General features: G+C 32.7%; 1 protein-coding gene across 29 annotated transcripts in view; it reads right to left on the bottom strand.

Annotated features, from left to right (window-relative positions):
- LOC130902297 (coiled-coil domain-containing protein CG32809) overlaps positions 1–25,358 on the bottom strand; it is a 373,790-nt gene that overhangs the window by 86,887 nt on the left and 261,545 nt on the right. For all 29 annotated transcript variants that reach the window (XM_057814300.1, XM_057814298.1, XM_057814290.1 and 26 more), the window contains one exon: positions 2,304–2,433. In XM_057814300.1, the coding sequence (XP_057670283.1) occupies positions 2,304–2,433 (130 nt within the window). The remainder of the gene's footprint in view (positions 1–2,303; positions 2,434–25,358) is intronic.

Here is a 25,358-nt window from a genome sequence, read left to right as displayed (position 1 = left end):
TAACTAGTCCAATAAATGTGGTAGCTGGTCCTTCTTTCGTTCGTGCTCATACTTCATACAGTCAACTAAGACTTGTCTCACAGTAAAGTCACTATTGCACATTTCGCACATTGGTTTACGTTCCAGCTAGTAGCTAGTCATTTCTGATGACCGATTCGAAGACAGAAAAGTATCACTTGCTCAGTACTACTTTTGTTATTTAAGCTATATTCATGATAATTTGTACTAGCTTGTGTGTGTTGTGCCTTGCTACTAATTGACATTTTCTGGTATTTTGTTCTCATAAAATGCTTCAAAATCGATTTGTACAATAAAGTCGTTCTCTTCTGATTATTAGTTGTTTTATGCATTTTTTGCTTCTGGAACTACCTCCTTTCCTTCTATTCCGGTGTGGGATGAGACCCACAGAAAATTTACAATTATGTTGGTATTTCTACAAGTAAGTACCTCCTTCTCGATAAGAATGACTTTAGGGTTGATGGAATATTGTTACATTATTCATAACACAAGAAGCTTAGAACCAGGAAAAGGAACCAGGATCCTTTTTATCCGATGTTACAAATGGTATAACAAAACGAAATTGACAGCTAAATGTTATGTTAGAGTTGTCCGTTTGACGTATTTGTTTCGAGTTTCCTTTAGCTCATCGTGCTTATATTATTATTCACAATGCCATGACCAAGACGATCCGATCTCTCCTGACAAAGCCGTATTGCAACAGGGACTCGATAAATTGCGAATAGAAGGACCGAAGAAAAACAAGAATTCGCACTTGAAGAGCGCAAGCGTTAGTATGGCTTGACTTCATGCTTTTCAATCACAAAAGCAAAGCGAGGCAGTTCGCGAAATAACTTGGCTAGATAAATTTCGATACACACGAAAAAATTAATAAAGTACTGAGTTGAATCGAGCAGCGTTTTGATAAGATTGCAGCTCTGATTAGCAAACTTTCAAACATATAATGGTTGTTCCTAAATGATCTAATTTGAGGCAGACATTATCGAAAAACAAGGATTTAATCATCCAATATTCTTATTTAGTTAAACGTGCCTGGTTTACCAGCGCACAATTTAAGATTGAAGTTGGCTTTGTAGTAATCATAATCAAAACTGTGCGACGGGATGCGTTTGATGGTAAGTAAATTAATGACTTCTTGTTCTGAGGATCCCGATGATCCCAACGGATTTGCCGCTTTCGTTTAGACGACTTCAATTTTCGATTCGTCCTGCATTCATCATGACCACTGATAAATCAAAAGGACTATTTGGAAAAGTTTATGGTCTGAATCTAAGAAAGTTTCCCATAGTTAAATATATGTGGAATGTTCACGGGTCGGAAGACCATCTGCGTTATATCTCATCTTGTGCATGATAATATAATAAAAAATTTCGTCTATCACAAGGTGTTTCAATGAACAGTGCAAGCTCCAAAATACCTGACATATTTGGTTTTCCTTTATTAATATTTGATTTCCTAAAAAAATTAACATTCAAATCCAAAATCTGTTCATGTATTGCTTCCAAAAAGGTTATCTATTTATTTAAAGGCCTTAAGAATTTTTGTATTGTGTGCATGCTGGAGTTTCTGATTCATTAATGTGAAAAACACCTTCGTTTGTGATAGGAAGACCTATTTTCCATGGAAATAAATAATCTATTGATAATATATCACCAATATTTGGATATTAAAATTCATACTGGGTGAATATGTGTTGACTCTGTGATAGGAAAGGGTAGTGATTGAGCTCTCATAGATGAATCTCAGTTTTAAGAAGCATATTTTTAAGTAATATTCACTAAATGAATTTAAGTATACAATCACTATGAACGTTCATAATGGTGCTTGTGCTTTCTGACTGTCTTATTTTGACTACGATCAGTGCGAATGTTTTCACCGAAAGTATCTACAACTAATCTTTTCTAAAATCCAGTATCGTATCTAGCCATCCTTCACATAAACAAACAATAAGTCTTTCTACTATTAAAATTCTTAGTTTATTCATCATGTATAAATATGTACCCCAACACTATTACGAGTATTCATTGTTTCATCTTATTATGAGTTAAATCAGAAAATTATTCATACACTATGAAATAAGTACGCTTATTGCACTGTTGTTTTCAACAACCTCCTATAGATTAATCGACTCTAAAATGATTGAATAACGTTTCTGTTGAAAATGAGGAATATATCTATTATTACGACTAACATAATTTTGAGCATATATCTCTTCAATTTCTAGACTCCAATAACCGCCACATGCTTTCATTTTTATTTACAACGGTCAAGTTGAAATAACTCACCAGTCGGAAGAGGTTTCATCCTATCAGCTGATAAACTTGCTACAGCTGGAGAATATGTTCTAAGAAATGTAGCACCTCGTTGAAGACTTGCTGTTGATCCCATATAATATGGTGCTTTACCTGCACTGCCCTGTAACAAGTTACATAATATGATTCTCGTGGATACACAGTTACCAAACGTCAGATTTCACGTTGATCCAACTTAATTCACCATTATCCAAAAAGTTCTTTCTAAGGAAGAAGAAACATCGACGCTTTGTGTCGTTGTATGGAAATAAAAATTTTAAAAAGGAAGATTGACGGTATTGTCGGACTTATTTTATAATTATTTTAAAGTAATGAATAACAAAGAAAAAAAAGGAATTAGTAAATAAATCTTATATTTTTTCTAAAGCTTAACGAATTAAGTATAATATTAATTTATTGGGTTCATAGGTTGTTTGGATGGGATGAAATTATCAAACATCAATGGATAAACATAGATAGATAAAACATTATTAGAAACATAGTATTAAAAACTTTTACAAAAGGATACCAGGTAGATTGAAATTAATTATTCAGTTTATGGTAAATTTGGCTGAGGTTTTTTATATCTTGTCTATCAATCACAGAAAACTTATCTTGTTTTATGCTTATCATTTCCTTGATTAATAATTTTTGATAGTTTGTGTCTTGAGCTAAGATTTTTGTTTTTCAAGTCAAATTTATAATTATTTTCATGTTTGCGCAATTTAAACAAGGTATTTATCATATGATCTTTGATTTTCTAGAGTTTTTAGTTTTGTTTGTAAGTTTAATAATGGTGATAATGTGTTGTGTGATCTATGACTTTATATATACATTGTCGGATGATTCTATTAATTTGATTTTCTGGATATTGATTCTTTTTTTAATTATTCTTGAGTTTTTCCAATATTTCAGGATATCAAATTCACTTTAGAAATTGAAAACTATAACAAAATAAATTTTTCGAACATGACCTTTATTAAAATCAAAAACGGAATAAAAACTCAACTAGATGCAGAGGAAACATGATCTGGAAGATATCTAAATTATAACTCATGCCATCCCAAATCACAAAAAAACAGCGTCGTTATAGGATTAACAGATAACTGAATATCACACCGAAATAATGAAAAAATTAAACACCAAAGTCTACTAACTCTAATATATTCCCATGTTTTCGAATACTTATGTATTCAAATTTCGTTGAATCTTTTAAAAAACAGTCATTGGGCCGTGGAGGATTATTCTGGGTTGTGGGAAAAGTTCAGATGCGGGCCTATGGACCGGAACAGGGCTCAACGTGTTAATATATTTCCGAGCTTTCGAATACTTATGTATTCATCATTTACTACGAGTTAATTAGTTGAAAATTTAAATTTTATTGATTCTTTAAAAACCCATTTATTGATTTCCAATAGCAGTATTAGCTGGAGAGATCATGATCAATTAATTAGTTAAGAAATCAAATCATTGATTTCCAAAAGCAATACTCATGATTGAAAAACTTGATATTCTACATAATTTGATATAAGCAATAAAGCTCTTATATACGTGTATCGTCTAAGTGCCGTAAATGTATGAGTGCTACTACATAAGCTTTTCCGACTGTGAAGAGTCGTGGTATTAGCATAGAATGAACAAAGAACAATTTGGGATATTAAAAATTGTACTTGACAGGCTATAAACAAATTCAGGTTCAACTAATGACCTACTGCGAGAGTTTCCTGTACCGAAGAGATTTATTTTATTAAACATAATTAATTATTCATTGGACGCCTAAAAATTAATCAATTTGGTTATTGTCAGTAGATTAGCACAAGTGGAAAGAAACTCTTATGATTGTGGGTTGTTGCGGGTTATCTTGAGGACGCCCTTTCTTTAAAGGATTCTTAGATGATTAATGAATCCAGTTTTGAAAATCTGTTTGCTTTTTCAATGAAATTCTAAGCCGTTTACATAACATTTTAATATTCCGCATCTGAAAAATGAAATTGAAACGAATGGTTTTCAGAAATTACACTTAATAAGTGGCTTTGTTGGAATTGGTGATGAACTTCGCCTTGGCGGGCTATTTATTTTTAACACAATTTGGTGTGAAATTTTTCCATCAAATACTTCGTCAGATTAAGAATCCTGAAATGATTTGATATCTAGTAGTATTACAAGTGATCCAATTGGGATTCAGTTTCATTGATACCGAGCAAATTATTATAAACAATCACATCGTAAAACTAGGTAAATATGTTTTATTAGTTTGTAACATCGTGTTGTGATAGAAGAACGTTACTTTCTTGGTTTTATTGTACTTCTCGTGAGGCGATTGTCAGATTTAGAAAGTGTATAATACCTAACTGTTCACTAGTAATCTATTTACATACAAATTTTGAAACGAATTTTCTATACAGTATTCCAACAATAAAAAGTTATAAATAACTAGTCAATATAAATTACAAAGAAACATGTAAGAGTGAATATTTGATCTTTTGGACCTACTAGTGATGGTTAAGTGGAGATCATATACGTATGATAGTTTCGATTCAAAAAGAAAGTAGGACGTGTATTCACATTTCATTCCCAATTAGTCGCATCATACGTTATTTGTTTGAATACTATAAAAAAATTTTAATTCTTGAGTGAGAATAGGTAAGTTATATAATATTTTTCAATTATAGTTTTTTATGTATACGCATAAATTAGCTTCGTGTGTATGTAAATAAGAAATTCACTTTTTGAACTTGATTTTCGAGTAATTAATCGTATCAGATACATTCGAAATTTGCGCACTTATCAAGTACTGAAGGAAATACAATTATTTTAATATTAATATCTACGCTAAGATAACATGTAACGGTATCTTTGGAGACAACTGTTTATTTAGTTTGAAAGGTCTGATGAATTCAAAATTTTATTGTCAAGGACCAACGAAAATATAATTATTATTTTACAAATTCGTACATTTATACTTGTATGCTTACTATGATAACGTATTAACACGTGGAGCCCCAACCAAAATTGAGATAATTATTTAGTTTAGGTTGCATACGCCCGATTTCCTTGAAATTTTAGTATGTTTTGGAGAAAATTATGCTGATTAATTTCATATATAGGGCGGAGAAATTATTCCTTCACATACTTTATACAATTTACATAATAACGTGTATTAGATTTTATCACAGCAGCACTTTTTCCGACAATAATGAAATCATCGCACAACTATTTGCACGACCCATCGATTTCTTTGTTTACATCTGTTTGTTATTGTGCGCTTCTATGATTTGCTTAGTCAAAAATTTAGAAATATGATAAATATTCTATCAGTTGAAATATTGAAGCGAATATCACAATATCAATTTTTGAAGCTCGCTGGTGATCGTAAAAAATTAATCGATTTTTTAATTGATCAAAAAGTGCTATGAGGTGAAATAATATGTACAGAGTGTGATGCATTGCTTTCTATAAATCGCGAGTCTTTATCTCTCCGTTGTACCTATAGTTATTATCAAGTACATCGAAAGCCACGGTGTCGCAGAGTTCGCAGTCCAATTTCCTTAACCTTCCATAAGGCGCGCGGGTATTTCTAACGTATTTGGTCGCGTTGTATCTAGCAGATACATATATCAAATAAATTTTTTTTTGTTATTATTATTTTTAATATATTAATACAGCAAATTTTATATGAATACTTCTTTTCTCCACTTCTAATTTAACATTTTTGCAAGTAAAAAAAAATAATTATTTTATATGTAAAATGTGTAAAATTTTAATTAGGTTATCGCCAGAACTAGGTTTAAAGTTACATTATTTATTCAAAATATTTTACAAACTTATAAAATTAATCGGAGTAATCACCCTCTTCAATTTCTTTATTATATCATTTATTACAAATCATATTTGTATGGAGTTTTATACATAAATGAATTCCATATTTTTTACAACAATATGCAGACACTGACGTTCTCTTATTTTCTACATAGCATGGTTCGCATCGCTTTCTTTTACTTGGTCCAGGTGTTGCCTCTTGAACTTCTTGTTGTGCTTCCAAGGTTTTGTAATTTTTGAGCAAATCTTTGGTTTGTCGTGGAAGACTTTTTATTTGGGCCCTCACTTTTAGTTGTTCGTCTAGCAAGGCTAGTCCTAATTTTTTCAAATATTCTCTTCTTGTGACAAACGTATTTTTGTTTCCAAGAAATATCACCCGCGAATTGATTCCACCTACGTTCAGTAAATGGTAAAAAATTACCATAGGCCACCTCTTAGTTGATCTAGCAACATTATAAGTAGCGCAAAGCTTGTCGACCACATCAACGCCGGATTTTGTGTTGTTATAAAATGATATTATTTCTGGCTTTTTTGAAGCATCTTCTTTCACTTCGTTCGACGCCACATGCAAACTGGAAATAAGGACTACGGTTTTTCCTTTTTTCGGGACATAAGAAACTAACGTTTCATTTTTTGTATATCCAAATAAACAAATAAACACTTAAAAACAATAAAATTTACGTTTGAATAATTACAAAACGTCAAAATGAACGAGAACTTATCCCAACTAAATCGGAATATAAACTGACGCTTTTGGTCGTGCTGTATCTAGCAGGTACAAATCCGGCGGTCGGACGGGTTTAGGGTGGCCAGGGGATGTAATAGTGAAACCAGCCGATTGTACTTCTAGGAAAGGCTTCGAGATACATCTGCCGAGAACTACTGCAAATCTCCATTTTCTAGAGCTATTACATAAATAAATATTTAGCAAAAAGTTAGCCATGTATCTCGTAGATACACGCGCGACTAATGGAAGGTTAAGTGCACTACCAGGAACATGGTTCCATGGAATGCGTATTGACATTCAACACGCGTGCAGAATAATCGCATATTTTTCAATGTTTCATCGGCTACTGTAGTTGATTGGCATTCGTATTGTCGAGAGGTTTATATCATTTTTTTATCGAGTTGGAAAGACGATTTGTGTTCGTTTTTTAAGGTTCGTGAGTTTTGAGTAACCTGAACGTCAAGAAGAATTGTTGGTGAAGGGCACATTGTGCAGGTAGATGAAGCGCATTTTGGTAAAAGAAAATACCACAAGGGCGGTATTATTCGAGGAACGTGGGTGTTTGGGAGAATAGATCCGGTGACTAAGAAGTGCTTTATTTAGACTGTTACCAATAGATCCGCTAAGGTTTTGCAAGAAATTAAAACGCACAGCATTACTCCTGGCCCTATGATTATTTCCGATTGTTGGCGAGGGTTTAGAGGTCTTTCAAGATAACGGTGAATGCACCTAACAGTGAACCACCGGTATAATTTCGTAGATTTTGTAACCAACGCTAATACTCAAAATATTTAGCTACTTTGGCGAGATATTCGTGATAAAATACTTCGTTAAGGAAGAACTAGATCTCATTATCATCAGTATTTTGATTTTTGATAAAGACTTAAAGTGAAGTCGAAGCATCAATTTAATCTGTCTTTCAAAAAATGCAGCCTAAATTAAATAATTACTAAAATTGATAAACTTCTTGGTAATTATACACTTTTACGGTCACCTGGTTTTTTGGCTCTAGAAAATCGAAAAATGGATGGATTTTAATGATCTTGGTCTCAAAATGTTCCATTTTACGGCGGATTTATAAAAAGTTAGTAGAAATAGCTGGAATGAAAATTTCTCATAGTTTTACTGTTTTAAATCGTAAAAAAAACGGTTTTGCAAAATAATCTTTTACAAAAAATTATCTCATTATCAGATAAAGATATTTTTTTTGTATTCTTCATAAATTAATAAACAATTTAAAAAAAATCCAAAAAGAATGATTTTTTCAGTTTTTATAGCTTAAAATGAAATCGAGGAAACACAATCAATTTTCGTGAATAGTTTCGTACTATATTCTATATTCTATATAATCCGCCGTAAAATGGAACATTTTGAGACCAAGATCATTAAAATCCATCCATTTTTCGATTTTCTAGAGCCAACCTAACCTAACCTAACCTAACCTAATCTAACCTAACCTAACCTAACCTAACCTAACCTAACCTAACCTAACCTAACCTAACCTAACCTATTACCGAATAGGTAAAATGGAACAACAATGGACCAAGATCATTAAAATCCATCCATTTTTCGATTTTCTAGAGCCAAAAAACCAGGTGACCGTGAAAATGTATAATTACCAAGTTCTTTTCCTTGGGTTAAAAAATTGTTTTATATTCTTACAGTCCAAGGAAAAATAAAACGTGCGAAAAAATGATGTTTTTTGTGCGCGGTTCGTATACCCCCTTTGGACTCAAAGTAAATTTTACCGCTAAAACTTTTCCCAGAACCCAGAGCGTAAGGTGATGATGTTTTCTACAAAACATGAGGATCAAGAGTGGCTGCAAAGCCTTGAACCGTGGTCGGATATAACAAAGACTAATCTACAACAAAGGACGTTGATGTGTTAAAGGAAAATTGCCATGGAGCTGTTATTTGTTACAACAATGATAAATGCCTCACATTCTTGATAATAGAATGATAAAAAAAGAAAAGATATCGATTACTGATTGTGTAGCAAAGAAGTTATTGAAGAAAGAAATTATGGATGTTGGTGATCATGAGACGCCAAAACCATAAAAACTCATTGCCTAGTGAAGAAAAAAGGTCTAAGTCAAAAGGTGAAAAGAGATGGTGTAGAAGTGTAGAAGTGATTACATATACCAGTGTTTGTTTTGGAAAACTTCATTATTGTAACAGAAATATAAATAATTGAGATTGTAACAACAATTTTTTAATATTGCATTTATATTGTAATATATTTTTTATACCCTTAAAAACAATATTAACAAAAATAGGTCCAGGTAATATAAAGGTAGCTCAAGTTATAAGATTTGATCAAATATTATTTGAATTATGTCAAAGAAAACAAAAAAAAAGTATAAAATCAAAATCAAATCAACCAATTGTAGGGTAGTGTTCCAAAGACCCAACACGGTCCAACTAAACTATAAAATACATTTAAATACGGTCCTTGGGCCGTGGAGGAAATTTGGAATAAAATATGTCGTGCGGTCCATAGGATCACTCTAGGTTGTGGGAAAAGTTGCGGGCCTATGGACCGGATCAGGGCTCAAAGTGTTAATATATTTCGGAGCTTTCGAATACTTATGTATTCATCATCTACGAGTTGATCAGTTGAAAATTTAAATATAGTTGATTTAAAAAAAAACAATGAGTTTATTGATTTCAAACATCAGTATTCGCTTGATCATGATATTCTATATAATTTAACACAATTTAACACAAGCAATCAAGATCTTCTATACGTGTATCGTCTAAGGATCGTAAACGTATAAGTTCTACTACATAAGCTTTTTCAATTGACAAAGAACAATGTAGAATATTGAGAATTGAATTTGACAGGCTATAAATGCATTTTTGTAAAGGCTTAACTAATGACCTACAGCGACAATTTGCTGTACCGAAGAAATCAATTTTATTGAACAAAATCAATTATTCATTTGATGTCAAAAAATTAATCGATTTGCTTATTGTCAGTAGATTAGCGTAAGTAAAAAGCAACGCATATAACGAATCTTTAAAAAACCATATATATTTAGTGTATGCTTGTCAAGGAATGATGAAAATAAATATGTTTCATAATTACATCCCCTAGTTCTTATTCTACCTATTCTATAAAGCCTTAAAGGACCACTATCCATTCAAATCTAGAGATCCTGGTAAAATACAGGAAATATCTTTTCAATCAAATATTCACAAAATCAGTGATTTTCCTAAAAAAAGAAAAAACAACGGAATCTCGAAAATATATTTCCTTAGAAGTCGTTTTTCAATGATAAATACAAATGCATTGCCAGTAATTTGGTAAAAAACGAAATAGCGACTTGTTAATGTGATCATATACTAGGCAGAAACATCCTGTAATGTCTCATCTACTGGTATAAGAGTTATTAATCTTGTAATTTCTTCGAAGACTCGAGTGTGCAGTTAGGCGAGCAACCACGTACACGAAGTTTCGTTGTTGTTGGTTACTTCTATTCGAATTAGTGGATAAATTGATGTTATGTGTTATTCAGTGAATAAAAAACGATAAATGAGAGTGGCATTTGATAATTTTCTTCACAAAACTTGAAGGTAGTAATAACTTTTAATTATTATTTGATTCATATAATCTTTGATTGACAATTTCAAATATAAAAAAATACATTAGTCGAAGTAAAAATTCTTTGGAATTTGATAAAAATAGTTGTGATAAATATATTTTATTATTCAACAGCTCAGAGTTAAGAGCAAAATTGAAATTTGGATAAATTTCATATTATTGAATGAATTAGATTGAATCTGGATGTATTTCAATGAATTACATACTTTTTTGAAGGAAATAGTTTTGATGTTTCTTAAATATTTTCTTACCATAGTTACGAAGACTTTCTTCATATTCTTCGAATTATTTCAATAAATACATTAGAATAATTGAATTGGTTTTTTCTAGTGGGCGTATGTCCAAGAAAGTAAACTTTCGGAAAACTGAAAAAAACTGTTTGAATCAAAAACTAAAAATATTTTAACAAAAATGTCTACATGCGAAGAAATTCAATTTACGACAGAATTCAAAATTTTACATTTGTTCCTTTATCCATTATTTAGTTATATAGCTTTGAAAATTCTTTGGAATTTGATAAAAATAGTTGTGATAAATATATTTCATTATTCAACAGCTCAGAGTTAAGAGCAAAATTGAAATTTGGATAAACTTCATATTATTGAATGAATTAGATTGAATCTGCATGTATTTCAATGAATTACATACTTTTTTGAAGGTAATACATAGTTTTGATGTTTCTTAAATATTTTCTTACCATAGTTACGAAGACTTTCTTCATATTTTTCAAATTATTTCAATAAATAAATTAGAATAATTGAATCGGTTTTTTCTAGTGGGCGTATGTCCAAGAAAGTAAACTCTCGGAAAACTGAAAAAAACTGTTTGAATCAAAAACTAAAAATATTTCAAGAAAAATGCCAGCATGCGAAGAAATTTAATTTACGACAGGATTCAAAATTTTGCACTTGTTCCTTTATCCATAGTTTAGTTATATAGCCCTGAAAATGTGAAACTAGCACTCTTTTAGAAAAAATCAAGTTGCAAGGAGATAAAAACTCATTAAATTTTAAGTAAAAACTGTTATTTCAATTGTAAGATGTTCACAAGCTACTAAAAAAATAATAAAGTTAGAATAATAGAAAAAAAATCAAAGATATAGATTTGAGGCCATATTTCTGATTTATGGGTCATTTTTGGTTTCTTCAACTTCGAAATCGCTGGTGATCTCTTGAAATTTGTCATCAGATGGCCAGTCACAGTTTTTTTATATCTTCAGGGCCGAGTTGAGATTTATAAGGCCCGGGGTTAAAATAATGACGGGACCCCCTTAAGGAATTCGGAAACCCGGAAAAATAGTGAAAATAATATCAATAAATGCGTTCGATTTCTAGTATCATCACATCTAAACATACAGAATACAGACGGGGCCCTCTTGGACCTGGGGCCCAGGGCTGTAGCCTCCCCAAACCCCTAGCTTAATCCGGCCCTGTATATCTTCCATATTTACAGTTTTTATTGGCACTCGACCTTGGTAAGCCTTAACCGAAGGTGGGGAGAGAGTATCTGATTTTGTCTTAGCCAGTAAAAAATTGTGATGAATAATACCACTAATTGTAGACTTCAATACATCCTTTTAACTTTTAATCATAAACGAACATAAAGAGAGTACTAATCTGATAGTACATTTTATCTGTGGTTTTTCCTTTGGTTTCTTGTAATTAAATTGATTTTTTGTAAAACTTATCTTGCCATTTTTTTAAATTTAAAACTATGTCAGATGATATAACCTCATGAACAGTGAACTAATAAAAATGTGATGAGTTTTGCAAAATTATGTCAGTTATTTCATGAACATCAAAGTTTCTTTAAAGCCTTAGATATTATTCCGAAATCCCTCTCACACAGGAGAAAACTGTGGCCGCGAATAGGGAAATACTGAGTGACCTCCTGGAATAGAGCTGAATCTGTCAGGTATAAGCAGAACCTTGACATCGCTTGGTTTTTGTTTTGGCCTGAACAGTTATCACTGAACAGACGTAAATCACTGTATTGGCTTGGTATTGATTTTACGAGGATAGATTGAAAAATTCTTAGCCTACTATAGAACACAACAATATTTCAATTTCAAAATATTTGATTACTCAACATAGTTGTCCTTCAAAAACAATACACTTTTGGATAGCTTTCCGCGTCTTTTCTCTTTAATTTTTTCTCGTAGAGTGGTCAGTAATGTCGTACCGTAGTCTCCATTTATTGTTCTACCCTTATCCAAAATAACAATCATAATTCTCCAGGCAATCCCAAAAAACTGAAGCAAGAACTTTTCCAGCAGATTTTTGGACACGAAACTTCTTAGGTCTTGGAGAACCAGAGTGTCGCCATTACATCGACTGTTGCTTTGTTTCTGGATCATAGAAATGTACATAAGTCTCATCCACAGTAACAATTCGGTTTAAGAAGTCTACATCGTTTTCGAATCGAGCACAGATCGAACGCGATGCTTCTACCCTTTCACGCTTTTTGTCAGCATTCAAACATTTTGAAAATCATCTTGCAGCAATATTTCTCATGTCAAAATTGACGTGAACTATATGATGAACGCTTTCGTATGAAATATTCAGTGCTTCAGATATCCTTTTGAGCACAATTCGACGGTTTGATAAAATCATGTCATGAACTGCATCGATATGTTCGGGAATTGACACAGAAACTGGCCTTCCCGATCGGTCATCATCTTCAATGGAAAATTTACCTCTTTTGAAGCTTGCAGTCCTATTTTTCACGATCGCATACGAAGGACATTGATCACCAAGGGTATTAAACATATCTTCGTAAATCTGTTCACCTCTTAACCCTTTTAAATACAGGTACTTGATGAAGGCTCGATACTCCAATTTTTCGATTTTCACAATTTCGGTGGACATCTTTTTTCTTTTAATTTATTGCGTAACTCTGGTTCACTTTTTTGACGTCAAACTTTACACTGACACTTCTAATAAGTTATTGTTCGTTGCTATGGTAACGCAATATTTTGTTTATGCATGGAACTGGTCTAACCTAACTGGATATTAATACATAGCTGTTGTGCCAGAATACATCGATGTTGTGCGTGTACTAATTTTACAAGATCGTCATTAACATACTATGATATTAAGATATACTTCAGCTTGAACTTGAGCATTTGGCTGTCAAAAATATTTGTTCGTGTTGGATACCGCATAATTTGACATTCGCTCAAAAAAGCTCGTGTTGATTGCTGCAAAGAAAAAATTCCATCGCTGTGCTTCAAAAGATGTCTGTAAGATTGTCACAGGCGACTAATCATGGATAACAAAAATTATTCGCTCATGAAGAAGGTACTTCGAAGCAAATGATCGTCTGTTTTTTTCGGAAGAATTGGACATGTCGCCACCGTTCAATTAGAGTAATATAGACCGGTCAATTCTGAATGGTACACTAGCATTTGTTTGCCAGAAATGTTCGAAAAAGTCGGGGAAACGAATCGCAGAAGATAAATCATTTCCTATAACGAACAAAAACTTTTTTCAACCGTCGAAATATCGAAAGACTTTTGGTTCAAACGTATGCAAAAGATTGTTGATGGAGAATATATTAAGAAACAGTAAACCCATATCCAATTATAAATATTTTTAAATCTTCAAGTTTAAGTATAATTATATCTATGTTTGATTGTAAATATTTTCTACCTATGGAAATTACAAACTTATATCATTTTGAGCTGTTAAAACGACTAAAAAACTCAAAATAAATATTTAAATATATTTACATTTCCATAAATTTTAGGAAGAAATTCAATCAACTCACTTTGGAGCTAATTCCATTTTAAAAATTTGATTTATCCATTTCCAATATTAAATTATGAAAAATTTTAAATACAGTCACCTAAACTTGACCTTTAAGTATGAGAAATTGTATAATAGGAAATTTGAATGGGTTTACTAAATTCTATTAGAATATGAGGTGATAATTTAAAATTGACCGAAAATTTCATCCTCTAGAAATTGATTGTTATGAATAATACAACATTAATATATTAGTTACGCATTCTCTATGCAGACGAATTATGAAATAACGTACCGATGACCTCTATAAAATTTCTCCGGTCCGTTTTCATTCACAATTTTGTTCAAAACAACAACTTTCTCTTGTTAGATGAATTCCTGTGATGGAACTAATTAACAGATTGGTACAATATGAATCTTAAGTTTTTAAATATCTTAATGATGATGATATCCTTGATTTATAATATGTGACTTCTCTCATGTTATTTTTTCATACTGTGAAAAGCTTATAATTTGACCTAAGCCAAACCAACAATACTTAACTTTAGATGGCCGCAAAAAGGTTAATATCAGAAGAAAATTAGTTATATTTCGAACATACAAACATAGAAACAAAAGATAATAAATTCAATAGTATGAATTAGGTTTTAGAAATAAGCTAAGTTCATTTCGTCTCATATTCTTCGCTTCTCAATTTTTACCAGTTTGGTTGAACAGATTTGATAAAATTAATATAACTTCTTACCATTTTTTAGTTCGGACCGACTAACTTTGGCGAGCTCGATCAACACTCATTTTTTATTTATGCTCCCAGCACCTATCATTTGGTAGTTTGGTCTAAGTGACTTATCTACAAAAATCACACATCTGACATACTTATGGCTAACTTAATCTACACTTATTTCTGCTTTCAACCCTTCAACATTTGTTAATTTAGTTTGATTGGCTTGTGGTGAACATAATGTTCACTGATATTTCATTCTCTTAGCCTCTCGATCTGTTAGCTCCCACTGGAATTAGTTTTCGTGGGAGAAGGTTTATTGGTGGGAAAATTCAGTATGAAACAGGTGAGTCAAGTCATTAGGTTCTAGTTTACCTTCAGTCTCTTCAGACGATAACTTAGTTATCGAAATGCGTGTCAGACAGTGTAATTGTGAATGTTGGTGTAGTGGTGGTGTATTCTTCATTTATTGTTCGATCCTTATTTTTAGCATTACGAAATTGCAAAGTGCTATATTGATAAATAAAGATTTGAAACTACTTCTTACATCAATGTAACTCTTTACCAATTTTATTGAACTAGTTTATATAGGAATAACTTTTTTCGTGTTTAAATGGTCTTAGAGGAAACGAAAACATTGTGCATTTCTATTGTAGCTATCTACGAGATAATTCAATCGGACTGCATGATAAATTGCTTCCTTTTATTGTTTATTGATTTGATATGCCACAGAAGGAAATTAAACAATAGTCTTGTCTTATTTTCAATATCCTTGAACCTAAATTATACATTCGTCGTTATTTTGTCCTAGATATAATACTAATATGCAACTATAATGTGCTGTAAATCCAAGCACATAATTTTTTTATATATACGATTGGTTTGACGCCAATTTTTTACTGCAATTCGAATGTTCGAGGCTCTACTCAACAACATACTTTCATCCTTTTATTCTCATAAATGGATGATCCAGCTGAAGTTATTGTTAATCTCATTAATCGTAACAACTATCAGTGAAATTGATATCAAAGTTTGAGTTTCACATTTTTCCCAATAATTTCGTAGCATTTCTAATGAATTATGTACAAATTTCTGTTTGATTTAGTTTGATCTATGTTCACGATCGCTGATAATGTTAGCAGACTCAAGATATCTCAAGATTTGCTGGTTAAGACTTTCTCCATAACTTTGGTAATAGCTAGGACGGAGGCAAGTTATTTGAAACTGTATTTTTTGGTATGGGATCAACTAAAGCTCAACTTTCTAATTTACCAAGAAGAGACCTCTTTTATATAATAGAGAAAAGAGTTTGTATAGCAGACTTGTTAGTTCACCTGGTAATTCTTCAATACGATTGGTGGTATTACATCGGGGCCAATCACTTCATTGATGATCAAGCTTTTGAGAAGTTTTCCCACATCTTGATGTCGGAATTCTATTTCTGGCAGATGTACGAACTCCAGATAGGCTGGATGGTAGTTATCCCGGCGAATCAAGAGTTAATCTATAGCTAAATCCACTACTTTACAAGTCTTGATAAAAGAAGGTGATCGATATCTGTTTGTGGCAGGTCCTTCCAGGAAACTTTAACTTCGTGATAGAACTGCTTTTGTTGAGTATGTGGAGAGTAATACAAATTAGATAGTATCGTTCTCATCGTACACAAGCTCTTTGAGATTTGCATCTACTATCTACTGACAAGTATGGCTATGGAAAAATATCATTTAAAACTTTTAGGAGAATATCATCAACACAACAAGCAATAGCACTACAAACCGTAACATAATGTTACGAACTTCTTTCTGCCCTAGAGTCGGTCCTGCTTAGATATTGAAATTCTAAAATTCGGCGAAGGCACGCGCGGCGCCTTTGACTTACTTTTCATAAACAGTGGAATCCGATAGATGTTTGTTTTTGTTTGTTTATTAACTTTGCTTCTTCGAATAATTTCTAGGAAGGTCTATTTTTTTGTTTTTCTAGATCTTAGGGGAATTATTTTTGGATGTATAAGGAGTTTCTGTAGCATAGTTTAGTTCAGTTTATGATAAATAATCGAAGTGAACAGAACGACATAGTAAGAGATAGTGTTACACCCTACGAAGAGAAAGAGTGTAAATAAATACAAAAACATTGCAATAACAAAAAATCAATATCACATCACTTTTCAAGCCGCCTTCTTACTTGTCTGTAAAATCTAATCTAAATCAAAAGTCGTCCATAATTCAGATATCACGTCATTCTTGCAATTTGCCGAATAGTAGCAGAACTTTCTCTCATAGTTACTAGAAACGCTTACATGTACACTTTTCATGAAGGACTAACCAGCATTTCAGTACACTAGAAGAATTATGGTCATTATAATACATAAACCAAACTCAAGGAATCATTCCTTCCGTATGTAACATTTCTGATTAATTATGTTTCTAGATGTTCTTGATTTTAGGTCACTTCTGTTTCAAAATTAGTTTGTCTTGATAATTTTTCAACAATAGATATAATTATATTTTGATGAAGACTGAAGTTGAGTCTATAGGTCAATTTATTTCTATCTTCAAGAAATTATTAAAAAAAACTAATTTTGAAATAGAAGAGACTTAAAATCAAGAACATCTAGAAACATAAACAATATCAAAAGGTATGAGAAATTAAAGAAATTTCTAATTAATAGGTATATTTATTTCAGTTCAAAATGCGGCCACGACAAGTTCTTTGTTTCATTATAATCTATTCCATATTTCACGAAACTGAAGAAGTAGTATACAAAAATATTGGGAAATTGTCGCCAAATCAACAAATTTTAGAGCGAGAGCAATACATTAACAAAGTATCTCTAACACAAAATGGTTACATACAGGTAAGTACTTTTATAACGTCGTAAATATTATACAAACTCTCTTTTTCTACGATAAATCCTCGACCTCAATTCGTATCACACCCTACTTTTGAGTTATGCTTTGAAATGAGGGACAGCTACCAGGGAAGAGCAGCCATTTGGCTAATTGAACCAATAAACATGGTTTCGCTGATGCCTATTATTTCGCTAAGGCTGGTTTTAAATTCACGTTAGCAAACGTGACTGATAGTTTAACGATTATTCATGAAATAGATACGGCCAATTACATTTAAAGGGAAGTCAAAACATACCGTCGATAAATATGAACAGGTTACAGAATTTGTGCAAGTTCGTTCACCCATAGATAGAGTAGGTAATTGATGTGAGGAAAGGAAGAAAATTCGTTAAGGGTGCTCTGATCGACACGTAATTTGATAATTTTGTAGTATCTGTCGAAATAACAGAGAAATCAGTCATAGTTTGATGCAATTGAATATTTACGGGATTATCGCGCCTTAAAGAAACTGCCAGTTGTAAATGTTTAGATATTTACCAATATTCGTTTGACATTTATGAGTCCGTCCCAAGAGGTCTGTTGCGTAGAACGATTTCGTTCTATATAAGATAGAGGATGTTGAAAATGAAATACATTCTTTACGATTTTAGTAAAGTTATTTACTGAAACAATAGTGAGGACATCAAAGTGTTTGTGAAGCTTATACATCTTGTATCTAAATATCAGTCAATTTAATAAATGTTGATAAAATTCGATACTACAGGGTGCGGCAGCATAACTTCCTTTTTTCAAAAGTTAATAAAACTTATTGTATGAATCAGAAAATTTTTATTCGTTTTTTATAATACAGGCACATACATAAAGTTTTGTTTTACTGAGTTTTGAAGATCAAATCAGTTAGGTGACGTCCCCCATTCTCCATACACTGAGTAAACCGATTTCTGGCGTTTGTCATGACTCTTGCCAGCATAGCAGGCGTTATGTTGGCAATTTCTTCCTGGATGTTCGTCTTCAAATCTTGTAGGGTCCTTGGACGGTTCACATACACACGGGATTTCAAAAAACCCCATAGGAAATAATCACAAGGGGTCAAATCGGGAGAGCGGGCTGGCCACTCCAAATCGCCCCTAATTGAGATAAGGCGCTCTGGGAAGTGTTCCCTCAAAACAGCCATCGATGTTCTTGAAGTGTGTGCCGTTGCTCCGTCTTGTTGGAACCAAGTGTCCCCTAAGTCCAACTCATCTAGCCGTGGGAAAAAAAATTCCTGTAACATGTTTACATACCGGTGCGAATTCACTGTCACTGTGACTTCATTTTCCTCAAAGAACCAGGGACCAATAATTCCACGTGAGTAAATTGCACACCACACTGTGACTTTAGGTGAATGCAAAGGCCGTTGATGCAATTGTCGAGGATTGGTATCAGCCCAGTAGCGCATGTTTTGTTTGTTTACGGATCCACACAAATGAAAATGGGCTTCATCACTAAAAAAAACAATAGCGTCCTCAGGAACGACTTCCAGAAAAACCTCACACGCGTTCCTCCGAGAATTGAAGTCACGTTCAGAAAGTTCCTGCACAATTGCCATCTTGTATGGATGAAAATGAAGATCATCATGAAGTATTCTCCTCACAGAACGATCGGAAAGTCCAAGGGCAGACGCATGTTTGCGCGCAGAACGCCGTGGTGATCGCAACACTGAAGTTCTAACTAACTCAATGTTCTCCGGTGATCTAATGGGCCGAGGGACTCCAGTTCTTCGTCTTGTCACACTTGCAGTTTGTCTGAACGTAGTGACCCACGTAACAATTGATTTCCGGTCCGGGACAGGGGCCAAGGGGGCTAAATTAAAGCGATTCCAAAAGGCGCGCTGGGTTGCGATCACAGAACATCCGCTCGAAAGGTAAACCTCAACGGCAAACGCACGCTCCTCACTGTTCCAACGCATGATGGCGACTGAACTGTGCCGGGACAAAACTTTATAGTCCCCCCTCTCGAACGAGACCACTAGCACTCCGTTACGACATCTACCGACTAAATGGCGAACTTTTTAAAAAAGGAAGTTATGCTGCCGCACCCTGTATATATCAAGTTCGGAATATTTTAATTGGAAAATTATAAAGTTGATCGATAAATAAAAGACCAGAACTTTTGTATTAAATAAACTTAAAGCAATGAATAAATGAAGTTTTAGATTAATTACACATGATGTTGCTAACTTACAAAACAGAGTTTTCCTGAAATACTAGCTATATATATATATATATATATATATATATATATATATATATATATATATATATAGCGACGATGACGGCGCGACGTATAATTGTCCATGCGCAAAACAAGGAAACTTTCAACCACTGGCCTTGCGATTTATTTATGGTCATTGCAAACGCCAGACGTACCGGGAAATCCTTGGAATCATCGATAAACGCGGGATCAAGACATCCTCTCCTTTGTATTTTCGCTTTAAGATTATTGCCTCAATGACGTTATTCCTCACCTGTCTTGTTCCATTGCACAGTCAAAGTTGATTAATGTTACGCTGCATGATGACAACTGATACTATTTTTAAATGCGAATTGTTAGGTGGTAATCCAGGCAATTTCAATTAATTTAAGAACTCAATGTGAAATAGTTGACTATGTTATCCTGGTTCATAACGGTAACGACTGATTTGAAGAAAGCCAACTGTCTCGGAAGAAAATTCTGAATGGTCGCATTGAGATCCTCGACATCTTTATTCTTTGCCGCCAATATTGCTCGTTCACCCAGCCAATTGTGGTAATTGAACTGTTGCACTTTCTCTAGAAAAACACGCTGAATAAGCTCTTCTTTTGAGTCTGTGATGTGACAGAAATCTGTGAGTAATGTGATGAACACGCTCGAGGTGTCCACTGCGACTTTATTATATCCAATGTGTAACAACTGTTTCGCCAACACATTTGCAGTTTCATCTAGTTGCAAAAATACTCGCATGTTTGCAGTAATGTGTTTGCGGTAATCGTTACTCACAAAGATAGAAGGATGCACTTGTCTGGGGTATCGATCGACATATTAGATGTTTGTCAAATGTCAAATGTTATCGTTGCGTTCAGAAATATAATTTGTGACGCATCAAGGAAAAAAATTGTTGCTTTCATTTAATTATGAGCATTTTTATATTTATTCACCTTTTAAACCTTCTCTGGACTTCCACAAATTTCCATTTCCATTTATATATGATGAACGTACTTAGAACATTTCCGTGTCATGATTTTCTATGACTTTCGACTTGGTTTAAACCAACAGCAATGTGGCGATCAACTACAGCTACAGTATTCCGCTGGTTAGCCGAATTCAATCGCTACCGAATGTATTTCGAGAAGGTCGTCCAAAATCGGTTGTTGTGCCAGACAACATCTATGCTTTGTGTAAACTGATATTGAAAAATCGTCATGTCGCATACTGTGAGATTGAAGCATAGTTGGGCATAAATTATACTCGCTTAAACACAATATTGTATGAATATGTGGGTGTCAAAAAGATTTGTTTGCGTTGGATACCACATAATTTGACAATCGCTCAAAAAATTGTGTCGATTGGTGCAAAAAAATACTGAACAAATTCAATCACGGTGCCTCAAAAGAATCATGGATTCAAATCTAAAAAAAAATTTTCACTTCGAAGTAAATAGTCGCCTATCTTTTCGGAATAACTTGACATCTCACCACAGTTCCCTTAGAGAAACGTAGAATTCTGAATGGTACCAGTATTTATTTACCAAAAGTGTGCTGTATTAATTATTCAATTGAGAATATAATGAGAAAATGGAAGGCAGAAATATTTGACACATTACTTATTTTTAATCAATTTATGTAAAACAAATTTCTATTTAGGGTTAATTTGTAGAGTTGTAAGATATATTTTAGTGAGAAGTTGTTGAATTTTTGAAAAATTTACAATCAATTGGAATTGAATTGAATTAAAAAGAAATAATCCAACGTACAAGTGTTATATTTTTGATGAAAATACGATTTTTTTTTTAGTTCTTGAAGTACATTACTGATGTTCCACCTATGACAGAGTATACTTTTTGTATTTGGCTGAGAAGTAACAATCTCACTCATAATCATCCAATATTATCTTATTCCAGTAAGTATATGTCGAAAACTTTCTATTAACACATTTGTATTTTATTCCATATTTTGATGAAGTAAAAACGAATTCGCATTGCTGACATTAGTTCCAGCCGTATATTTTCGTGGTGGATTTAGGATTGACAACGAATCGAGAAGAAGCCCACATTTGTATGGACTCCCTCACACACAGATTGTAGGGATATTATTTCGCTGATAATAATTCATTTTTTTCGAGGCATGTTTTACCAAAATTATGGAAATAGTCATATAAAAGAAAGTTCAACAAAGAAATGGATAGTAACACACATTATACATGCATTGTTTATTGAGAATAAGTTGATGATTATTTACTATTCTAGTTCTAGGACTTACATTACATTAAGAAAGATGTAGAACATATACATTAGCAATGAACAAGCTTCCTGGTAGAATAATTAGGTTAGTCATTATGCCACACTTGCAAATCGACAACGTCTGAAAGCTTCATGGAGTAGTTCACAGTGAGAGAGATTTAGGCCGTAGAAAGAGTGTTTGTTCCATGGTCTCAAAGCTCAATTTTTTGATTTGTTTCTATGGTGTACTGGGAGTGGAGACCATGGGGTTGTGCAATAACGAAAAGTTTGAGAGGAGAAATTTCTGGCTTCTATTTACTGACCAATAAATCATTATATTACACACTACTTTTGATAGTAAAGCTGATATGCTTCAGAGTCGTAGATAGTCGACAATTTCGCACCCTCACAGGCGTGGTACCTCTCTCGCTTATTCTTTATATATTTTAACCAAGTGTCTAGTGGCAACATCCACGGACAAATCCATGACTGTAATTTCAACCATAGAGACATGGACATTTTTAAAGAAATGAGCCGAATGACGCTTTATCCGTGTCTCTAATTTCAGCTGTAAATGTTAAAATAATAAGCTTCAACTCACGGATGAATTCTGTCCACGGATGAATATCATCCACGGATAAATACCACCTATAGATGAAATTTGACTATATGCCGTTTCTTATCAAAATATATTGTTTTGATTCATTTAGAGCGAACTATACAAAAAATGTATTAATAAATAATTTGATTGTAAAAATAACCTTAGTAATAATGAATAATGAATTGATGATAGTGTTATGTATATCTTGTAATTTATTCTCTGACTCTTATTCTAAGTTTACTGATAGTGCACAACGTTACACGAGTGACTAATATCCGAGGCAATTGGATACGGATGATTAGGTTAGATTAGGTTAGGTAAGGTTAGGTTAGGTTAATTTATGCTAGGTTTGGTTAGGTTAGGTTGGGTCAGTTTAGTTTTAAAATTTCCGTGTTTCTGAGATTAAAATTAGACCACGTTTTTTTCCGTGATGGGTGGTGATTTTGGATCATATTTCTAGGAAAATTTCCGGGTCTATAAGGTTAAAATGATGGCCACGGATTTTTCCGTGGAGGGTGGCGATTTCCGTGTCTCTAAGAGCCACGGAAATTTCCGTTGAGGGTGCCGATAGCAGCACCGATATTTTAAGGAAATTAAAAATGAGCTTAGCGATATTTGTTCGACTGAGCTCTGCGAAAGCACAATATATTTGTCATCGAAAGCTGTGGTTGATAATAGTTAGGCAATTAAATCAAATGGGCAGATATTTTCTTAAGCAATTTCCATTTTGTAGAACTTTCATTTTGTAGTATTATTAATCGCCGAAATACTAGATGGATCTTAAAGTAAATACCAAGTTTTTTCTGTTCAAGTTGAGTTGATATTTCATCCTTAGTAGTTTCTTCTTAAATCACCTTGAAGATTTTCAATTTTCAGAAATATATAGACACGAATCAGGTTTTAATGGTCTATGTAAAATATTTTTATAGGCTGACCAACTATTGCGCATAGGTCCAATTTTTATATTTTTCTCTAATGATGCTCTAAAATTTCTCAAATACCATGAAAAACTCTGATACTAAATAAAATTTTTTCTGATAACAACCAATTAAAAAAACTAACTTGATCTTTAATGAACAATTTCTGACCAATTAGCAATTATAATACGGTTTTTATTTTTTAGTGACGTATAAATAAAACATTTTTCTATAAATAAGAGTAAAATGAATAAACCTTTTATAGGTCAAGCTCTCACGTTATTATATAATCACGTTAAAGATTTAAACGCATAATAAACTGAATCTTAGTTATATTAAAATAATCCTGGCAACAAAAATAATTACATCTCTCAGGATTTTCAAAACGACCAACACTTTCAAACCATTTTTGTTGTATATTCGAATTTCTTGGCATCATAAAAAAACTTCATCTTTACTTTACATTCTGGCACAAATCACAATTTATATTCCATTTTTCAGATTAATCAAAGTTTAATAATAACACTAATTTTGTAAAACCCGAGAGAATAACTGTCGTATTTATTTTGTATCACATGTTCAGTGTTTATTTCTTACCTATGACGATACGCAATATGACGGCCTTGCTGAAATGTTTGAACTACCTATAAAATTTTTGAATTTTCAATATTTTTTTTCTATATAAATATTGATCAAAGCGTTTGAAAGGCAGAAAATTATAACAAAAGTTGTATATAAACTATCCAAAACTATTTTTTTCTCAAACCATACAAGTACCCTATTTAGACATCAGGTGGTAAGATTGCAGAGCTCAATTGATACATTCAAATGATTTTTGTTCATTTGTATAGTATACGAGTACTACCGATACATTATTTTCGTTTATTTTGGAAAACCTGCTTTTTATTATCACTCAAAACTAGTCAGATACATGGTTTTTAACGTTTTTTGTTGTAACTATTTTTCGTAACCTCTAATACCAATATTCGTTTTGTTGAGAAGATCCAGCTGTTTATCCAATAATTCAGTGTTATTCAGTATAGAATTAATAACGGCTTTCTGCTTTAACAAATAACCAAACATAGGTGCATCAAACTTTTTCTGTGGATTTTTTAACGTATCTTTGAAATCACCAAAATCCATGTTAATATTACACAAGTCACGTGTAGTTTGTCATCAGCTTCTTCAACACCTTTATATTCAGATGAAATATGTATGATGAAGAACAGAGTTATAATTTGAACATTTTGTCCCATCAGTATCAAATTTGTTACGGAAGTACTATACTCCCCATGATCTTCCTGACATCTAGATTTCCAGTTCTATGAAAAAATTTTTAATATATTGTTTCAATTTCTACACACACTGATGTCATTCATTCACCCGTAAAGTCGTTAACTTTTTATGTAACAGTTATGATTATCGTTTTTAGAATCAGAAGAAGAACGGCTTATACGTTTTTGGATAGGACCACATGGGAAAAACATCAACTTGGAAATAGATGGTAATATAATTTTTGATGTTCCGGTAAATATTATTGAAAACAGATGGTATCATATTTGTCAGTCCTGGTCTTCATTCCGTGCAGTATGGGTCTTATATTTGAATG

Source organism: Diorhabda carinulata, chromosome X (genome assembly GCF_026250575.1).
Source record: "Diorhabda carinulata isolate Delta chromosome X, icDioCari1.1, whole genome shotgun sequence".
In the NCBI taxonomy this organism is placed as follows: domain Eukaryota; kingdom Metazoa; phylum Arthropoda; class Insecta; order Coleoptera; family Chrysomelidae; genus Diorhabda; species Diorhabda carinulata.
Note: the sequence above shows the minus strand (reverse complement) of the source record. Positions and strands in the feature narration are given on the sequence as shown.